The sequence below is a fragment of the Clarias gariepinus genome, chromosome 17, assembly GCF_024256425.1.
Source record: "Clarias gariepinus isolate MV-2021 ecotype Netherlands chromosome 17, CGAR_prim_01v2, whole genome shotgun sequence".
NCBI lineage: Eukaryota > Metazoa > Chordata > Actinopteri > Siluriformes > Clariidae > Clarias > Clarias gariepinus.
The window spans coordinates 21,309,985-21,318,939 of NC_071116.1; the positions used below are offsets into that span (position 1 = coordinate 21,309,985).

At 40.6% G+C, this 8,955-nt stretch overlaps 1 protein-coding gene across 1 annotated transcript; it reads right to left on the reverse strand.

Annotated features, from left to right (window-relative positions):
* Positions 1 to 2,454: 2,454 nt before the first annotated feature.
* nfil3 (nuclear factor, interleukin 3 regulated) lies at positions 2,455 to 8,358 on the reverse strand. Its single transcript, XM_053476136.1, has 2 exons — positions 8,186 to 8,358; positions 2,455 to 4,434 (listed from the first exon to the last, which is right to left on the reverse strand). Exon 2 carries the CDS (start codon positions 4,314 to 4,316, stop codon positions 2,949 to 2,951), a length of 1,368 nt encoding a protein of 455 aa, XP_053332111.1. The 5' UTR covers positions 4,317 to 4,434; positions 8,186 to 8,358; the 3' UTR covers positions 2,455 to 2,948.
* Between the last annotated feature and the right edge of the window lie 597 nt (positions 8,359 to 8,955).

Genomic DNA, 8,955 nt, shown 5'->3' on the forward strand with positions numbered 1-8,955 from the left:
GCGGTGACGCGCTTGCTGGTCACGTGACTCGCGTCCCAACGGCACTGTGGAGTTTCCCCCCTCGACGCGTCCAAACCTGAGAGCAGCGCACTGGGTAGGGGGTAAAAATGTTATATCCTGGCCGACAAAGCGCACTTAAGTAAGGAAGTAAGGAATCGAATCCGGTCCCTGGACCCTGGCGACGGTGCCAACCACTAAGCCACTGTGCCGCCCTTAGTCTTTTCTAAGAATATAAGTACCTGCTACATTCTGTGAAAATAAGCACCTTCCCTTCTCACTGGGATAATACGGGATAATACGGTATTCTTGACCCTGGAGCCATTCTTAAAGACTACATGTGTTTTAATTTAGAAAAGGCTGTTAATTAAGTGATAAGTTAAATCAGGTCTGCTGGGAGCTGAGGAAACACTAAAATGTACAGGGCATGGGGGTCCTCCAGGACCAGGGTCGAGGATCTGTGCCCTAAAAGCTAATTTATGCCACAAGAAATGTGCTTATGGCTCATATGAAAAGGTAGATTACATGCATATTACCATGTAATAGATACTATTTTAAATAAGTATTTAAATAAGGTGCACCCTTAAGGAATCCTCCCCAAAGTATACACAGATCAGCCATAACAGTATGCAACATATTATGTCCAGTATTGTGTATGTTCCCCTTGTACCACCTGGGCAGCGCTGGCCCCTCAGAACATGACTCCACAAGACCTCTGATGTCTGGCACCAGGTCAATGGCAGAACCCCCATGAGTCTTACACTTAATTAGACTACATTCATATTACCATGTAATAGACATAATTGTTTACACGTATAAATGGTGTAAGGGATCCTCCCTAAACTATACACAGATCAGCCATATAAGGATGCAAAACAGTATGCTCAGTATTGTGTATGTTCCCCTTGTACCACCTGGGTAGCTCTGACCCCTCAGAGCATGACTCCACAATTATGTTAAGTTATAACTTAAAATAAGTTAATGTTATATGTGATCCATGTTTTACAATTTTAGTCTCATACACACTCAATACACATACATGACTGAATACAGGTGAAAAATGAAAGGTATAAAAGCACTAAATAAATGTGCAACATTTAAACATTGCACTAGTAACTATGAGACGTGTAAACATAATCAGGGTGAACTGAGCATGATTTTCGAATAAGACTGCACAAAGAATTAATTAGTGTCATTAATTATGTGGCATGCATGAACCTGGCTGATGTTTCAGTGGAAAAAATTGGCCAAAATGACATCCTCATTTAGATTTATGGGAAAGAGGTGGTCACATTTCAGCTGAAGTGCTTGTGCCTCAGTGCAATATGTAAGGGAAACATGAAGCACAACTGTCATACAGGTGACAAGCATGAGACTGTCAGCAAGATCGTCTACAGAAGGGTTGCAGAGAGACCCCCTCCTTACAAGTATTAATAAACATTTTAGAGGTCAGTAGTGATACATCATAAACAGTGGTGAGTGAATTGGGGAAAAAACCAACATGGTCAGATGAGTCATCTTTCACCATATTCTCAACAGTGCATAACAGTGCATGTATGACGTCTATCAAGAAAACAATTTAGACCAGAAGGCGTTGACCTTTACAGCGAAGGGGTTTATTGGTTCTGTAAAGCTGTCAGGAATGTTTGCTGGCACAGTCAGGCTCCACTTTGTTCCCTTAGAGGGAACTATACTTGCAAATCAATACAAAACTATTGTGATTGATCCCCTTTATCCCATGATGTGACATTTCTGTACTGACAGGAGTGGGATGTTCCAAAATGACCCCACCCACATCCACAGGATATGTAGGCTCACCGAATAGTGTGATGAGTATGAAATGATAAACGCTAAATATTTTTAGTCGTTGCAGCCACCAGATTTTACACCAGTGGTAGAATTCGGAGCAATGTGTTAGACAGCACTTTCCATCAACAGCATCAAAACATCAGCCTAGGTAGATCATCTTTCCAGCAAAGTTGCAAAGACTTGTACACTAAGTTTGTCAAATTGTTTAAATTAATTTGTCACAGATCGGTATTTGCCATGTAGCTAATGTAACAAGATAAACATTTTTTAAAGCTTTAAAATAGATCAGGCTTGTATTAAATAGAAAATGGTGGCAATGACTTTATGATGGCAGAATTGCGGAAGACTTAGCTGTGTTTTGACTACAGACATTTATGCAAGTCAGCAATATTGATTTTACATTATAGCATAGCTGTTAAGCAGCTATTTTTTGTCAGACTTTTGTTAAACCACTTTTCCCATCTCTTTTTTGAATTGATAGTATCTTTTACTCTTATATGGTTAATTTCTTACTCAAACCAGAAATAGGATATACCCAACATGTTCGATTAGAATGCAGTGAAAACAAAAACTTCCTCCTGACCTTGGGAGGAACTCCATCTTGACCAAAGACATTTCATGTACAGCATTATGATCCATTCAAAAATGTCTTTTTAGCAATATTTATTTTATTGACAGTTTATCAACATGAAAAATGCTACCTATTGTTCCTCAAAAAGAACACAGGATAAAAACGGTGAACCCCCATAGAAATGGCACAGTAAAAACAAAGTTTTACAGAGGCACTGACAGTTTAGAACTGCAGTTCCTTTAAAATCTTTAGACAATTCATGGTACAATGCAGTTTTCAATACATCCTGTATAGGTGGAAAAGACAAAAATGGTGCTTCAGTGCTTACATACATTTATTGTAAACAAACAAAAAAACAAACATACAATAATGTACAACAAATTTTGAAGAAGACAGCATTAACTTTGCATGTAGTAGCCGAAACATTTTGGCTTCTGGGCTACCAGAAGGAGTCATCTGGAGGACACGCCAATCTACAACAGTAAGTGCACAAAACCACTATTCATCTCGATGAACTGCAGCTTTAAGACACCATTTTTAAGAAAACAGGTGTTGTGCAAACAGAGAAGCCTCAGTTTGAGTAACATCCTTTAGATACTAAGTCATGTTCAGTAGTGCTTTTGGTGGACTCGATAACAGAACCCTGCCGTGTTGCAATCAACTTTTTCAGGGAGGCCACTTCTGCCGACAGGTCGGCGATGCCTTTTTTCAAGTACAAGTTCTCAGACTCTGAGATGGCATAGCAGCCATCCTTAAGGTCTACAATGAGTTTGTTAGTCACAGGCCCAGGTGAGTCAGGACAAAGTCTGTTCTTGTAGCCATTTGGCAAAGCCTCTGTTTGGTCTTTGTGCCAGTACTCTGGTTGCTGGATCCAGTCCTGGACGTGGTTCACCTGCAGCGAGAGCGGGCTAAGTGATGACTGGGTGTATTCAGGTGTAGATCCCTGACCCATCTGGTAGCATGCCTGTGCAGACATGTCAATGGGGGAAGAGAACTTCCCAGTTGAGTCGTAGTCAGGATCGATAGCCTCTACTTTGATCTGGATGGCCCGGGCTTTAATGCGCAGCTTGTGGGGCAGAGCTGAACCACTGGTATCTGGCACTTTTACAGCAGAGACTATCACACTTTTTTGGTCAGCAGTGGATGGTGCCAGACCTTTGGGGACCTGCTGTTCATCTTCCCCATCTGATGACTTGCTCACGGTCCCATCATCGCCGTCTGAGGTCCGGGGGGAATTACTTGACGATCTGGTGAGCGGCAGGAATGGATTTGGCTGAGAGTAGCCTCCAGGGAAAGGGCTATTCAGGTAATTTCTGTATAATTCATAAGGACTGGCTCGGTCTCTCGAATAGTTGCCGTTCTCCAGTGGCTCTTGCTTGATGATTTCCGGTGTCCTGCATGTGTTCATAGTACTTGAGGAATCAGATCCATCTGATAAGGTGCTATGAGGTGAGTGTTTGATCACTGATATGCAGCTACTGCTCAGACATGATGGCTCAGCCTCTCGGGGGTATGAGCCTTTGACACCATTAGGAGGCACAAATTCCTGGTACAGGGCGTTAGTTGAAGTGGTGATCTTCTGCACCTCCTGAGCATAGGCGGCTGAGGTCAACAGACCAAACTTTAGCTTCAGTGACAGAAGCTCAGCTTTGAGTGAAGCATTCTCCTCACCCAGAGCCATTAGCTTGTTCTCTAGCACCATGTCATTGAGCCGGCGCTTCTCTCGTGAGCGCTTGGCCGCCTCGTTGTTCTTGCGTCTCCGCTCCCAGTACAACGTGTCCTTTTTCTCCTCCGGGATAAACTCACGTTTTCTGCGGCATGAGTTTGGTTTGGCCTTGAAGGGCATGCTGGGCAAGTCTCCGTCTGTGCCTTGCAGAGACATGGCTAGGACTAGGTCATCCTCAACATTGTAGGACGGCTCTTTCTTAATGGCCTGCATATTATACAATGGTGTGATCCAAATTGCATAAGCTCATTAGTTTTTGGTTGTGTTCAGTAGACAAATCATCATAAGTGCAAGAGAGATCATAGGCACCAAATAATGATTCCTGGTGGACCTGTTATAAAGACACAAAGAAAAGATTATTAGAAATTATATATATAAAATAAATGTTATGCAAAACTGGTTAGACATCAGATATTCCAAACAAGAATCTCTGCTTCCCATAAGAAAAGTATGAGTCATCTATCATAACTTATTCAAATTAAGGACTTATTACAGGCAGGGTTTTTCAGGTACAATGAAATGCTCAAACACCCTACAGTGGTTTATGACTAACACTATTTGTCTCTGACTACAATATATTTCCACCCATAAGTAACTAAAAAGCCTTCATAAAGCTTTATAATAAAAGGTAATTGATAATGACTGAATGAACTGATTACATTATCTATTATATTTTAATATACCTTAACCACTACATCACTTTAAGCCATATACTTCTCTGATAACTAAGTATAGGAAGAACAACAAATTGAATTAGTAAGCAATGCACAAACCTATTGCACCATTTTATTAAATAACAATATCACTTTATTTATGTTTATTTAAAAGTTTGGGTTCACTGCAAGTTATGAATGGGTAATTGTGAGCCAGGATCAGAGGCTAATGCCAGCAGTATGCCCGGGACAGCAGCACATTGTGCTCTGTCTTTGAATTCCTTAGTGTTTCTGATGCGTGACATCACGGACCCTGAGACAGGCTTGCTCCTGCCACTGGCTCATTGACATTCAGTAAATTTGTCAGCTGATAAAGTAACATTATGCAAATGTTGCCGAGTTGCTGACACCCCACTGCTCAGGATCACTACACAGCAACCTATTCTAAATGACTAGCCTGTGGATTGGTCTCATTTTGCACAGCATATCTAAATTGCACATCTTGACAGTCTGTTGGATATTTATCCCATAGAATAAATGTATATACTTTCTCAAAAGTGTTAGTGGCTGGGTGGGAGAAATGTAATACAGTATGTTTGTCTTCACGAGTCCTCATTCCAGGATTCCAGAAAGTTAAAGGGGTGGTCAGAAAAAAAACTACAAGAAAGCCGATAAAACATACTTTTACAAACTTTTCCACCTTGGTTTTATTTTATTTAGACAAACATTATGTTGGTTCCACTTGTGCTGTTTTGGCCCCTGAGGCGTGACCTCTAGGGTTGAGCTGTGATGTTTGGGACCAAGAATTTCTTGCTGGATCCTTGGATCGGACTTGTTTGTCTGGCAGACTCCATGGATGCTCAGTCAGACTGAGATCTGGCGAATTTGAAGGCCAGATCAACATCCTTAACCTTTTTCCCTGATAAGCTACATATACGGCAGAGTGTGGTACAATGGGTGTTCTGATACCTTTCTATTATTTACTTTTATTATAAATCTGTGCTACCTTGGCTTTTGCTTCCTTAGGCATATAAAAAGCCTTGGATGCCTGTGGTCCTGTCACCAGATTACTGGTATATAAATGATAATCAATGTTATTCAATTCACCTGGGAGTGAATGTTAATGTTGTTGCTGAGTTGCTGGCACGCCACTGCTTAAAAACAGCAATCTATTCCTAATGTCTACTCTGTGGATTAGTCTCATTTTGCACAGCATATCTAAATTGCACATCTTGACAGTTTGCTGGATATTTATCCCATAGAATAATTGTATACACTTTAGCACAAGTGTTAATGGCTGGGTGGAAAAAAATTCAATATGTTTAGGAAGGATTTGTATTTGTCTTTACTCATTCTCATGCCTGAGGTAATTTTTTTCAAACTCTGATTTGAAAATTAGGATGAAGACAGAACTTTATTAATACAGAGGAAAAATGTTGTGCTCCGTGCAGAAATACAGGGTGAAACATAATTAACAAAATCAAAATTAAGTTGAGTGATTGACATATACAGTAAATTAAGTTTAATATAAAGTATAAAAATGCAGTTTAATTTTTAAATTAAAATCAAGAGTTCAACAAACATGCAAACGGCATTAAGATGCTTCTTTTTTTAAAGATTTTTTTTTTCTTTCAAATTATGCAACTCGCAGCGCACAGCAACCGAAGCACTCGCCTGATGACGTCACCCCTGGAGGTCGGTTACGCAAAAGAGTAACATTGAATCGGCAGTCACTCTTTCTCTCTCTTTGACACATTAAGCATTACCAAATCACCAGAAAAGCACTAAAATAACTTAAACACGCATTTATAACAGAGTAAAACAATATAGACACGTATGTGAGTTTTTTCTCTTTTCGTTAAGGCAATGACCTTCAGCGTGTCGGTCCTGGCAACCCGTGCGCTTTAAGGTTCCCGAGCGGGGCGAGGGCTGCACGAGTGTTCGTACCTGCAACGTGGGAGCGATCCGACTGATATGGTGCCTTCAAAAATGTACCACGAACCACACACAACAGCTTCTTATGCTTATGTAGTGTATGTTTTATTTATTGTTTCGGGTTGCGCCTCCCGCGATCAGAGCGCAGAACAAAGGAATGCGAGCAGCCATCATCATCATCATCATGGTCACCATCATCACACGTGGCTGAACAGAATCGAGACAATAAAAACAAACGGGGATGGCCCGAACCACGCAACAGGAAGACAATAAATAATAAGAAGCTTTGTCTCTGTTTGGATCACCTTGTTTTTGGAGAGACGTGAGCGCAAAACGCGAGGCTTACGCTTCAGGTGTGCGGTTTGGGGTTTTGTAATCCAGTCACATCGCACGTTTACATCACCAAATAACCCGATCGAGGCGGTTATTATTATTAAAATGATTGACGCTCGTGTGGGTTCATTATTCAACTCTCAGGACACACACTGATCACAAAGTGATCATGCGACTACTCCACGCAGTGAGTGTTTAAACAATGCAGCATGATGCTTTCTGACAGACCGCTCCGACACAACGCGTTCCCAAGCCCCAGTGCACACAGAGTTTGGTAACAGGCTACAGCGGGACATGTCCTGGTGTTAAATATTAACCAGATGTATGCACAAAGGCTGGTTTTGTGAACTATTTTCACACACGCGTATAAGTCTTCATTCATGCTTCATATCCTTTTATGGAGTACAAATTGTATGGATTACAACGGATTACGCATTCCGTACGCGTCAGCTATAAGTATAATAACAGACGGTTCACTTCAAATAGATAAAAAGTATAAATAGTAAATATTTATTTTTATAGACTGCATGATGAATATACGCTTTCGATGCTTCCAAAGGATTTTTCTTATTTTGTTTGCTTTTTTGTTTGTTTTTCTTTTAAAAAAAAAACTAACAAAGTGTTACACTATACAGAATAATCCTATGTAAACAATTAACGTTACGATGACAACGAAACAGACTGGTAATATGGGAATAAGCCCTCTAATGTGGAGCGGCAAACAAATGCTGTAAATATGGACCTTTCAGCAGAGGTGTATACACCCATCCGCATGCATTATGGGTCACTGTGCCATTCAAACTGTTGTGGTCACATTTCCAACCTCCGTGGTTCAAATGCTTAGGAGTCAGAAGGTGAAGTGTGCGGTGTCGATGGTGCGAATTGTTACAAATCAATCAACACGGGCTTAAAAGAAAAAAGATCCAACACCACTAATATTAAACAAATCCCAGCGCATGTGAGTACAAGTTTTTTAAATGAAAAATTGTAATGCATTCATACGGATCAGCCACATGTAAATATTTCCAGTAGTCCTAAACCAGATACAATCTTACAAACTAACAAACAACAATGTGACACACTAGCCTTTAGAACCCAAATGAAACTGGCCACATGACTCAGAGTGGAACATGTAACCTTATGAAAAACATTTCCACTTACCTTTATTTTTTATATTTCTTAATGTAGTCCGTAGAAGGGAAAGCGTCTAAAAGACTGAAGAATAATAGCTGTTTCATAAGCAGCACTAAAATTCCGTTAAGGGTGAGGTAATGTTTCCCTGTTCCTCCTTTGCGTTTTCCTCCTGAAGTGACTGCTGCCTCATGGATCTGTGTTAGTAGGTCACTGAAGAAGTGTATTGGCAGCGTGCTGTGACTGACAGGCCGCTCGTCCAATCAGAACGCGGCGTTTTCCGATTTAAACCAATGCCTCGCTTTTCTCGTGGATATATCGGGAATCTAATGCAAATGAATGAGCTCTACTTGGGGCTCTACTGTATGTTGGGATAGCCATGCGGCGAGTAACCCGATCAAGTGCTGCAGTTAAAAAAGACAAAACAGCGAACAACTTACTGATTGGAAAGCAAACTCGCAACTATGATCAGTTTAAGACACGTCAAAATTCCGGAAAGTCATAAAACAAATGTCAATATGAGGTCATGTAATGTAACAATTAGGCTACCGAAAAGGTGAGCTGTGAGATTACATCATGGTCACGTGGCCTCTTTTGTAATTACACAACTCAAAGGCAAACTATTACTCCTGTATGGTAAGGCCATAAATATCAACGTGTTGAATAAATCCTTAAACATAGTCATAGCACTTTAATCATAGGTATTTAGTAATGGTTCATTTTGAATATCACCTTTCATGTCACTTTAATGTCATTCTAATTTTACAGCAGTTGTTAAACAAGCATCAATGGCGCCCTCT

Coding starts and splice junctions, on each gene's coding strand:
- nfil3 (XM_053476136.1), bottom strand. CDS start 4,316: ATGCAGGCCATTAAGAAAGAGCCGTCCTACAATGTTGAGGATGACCTA.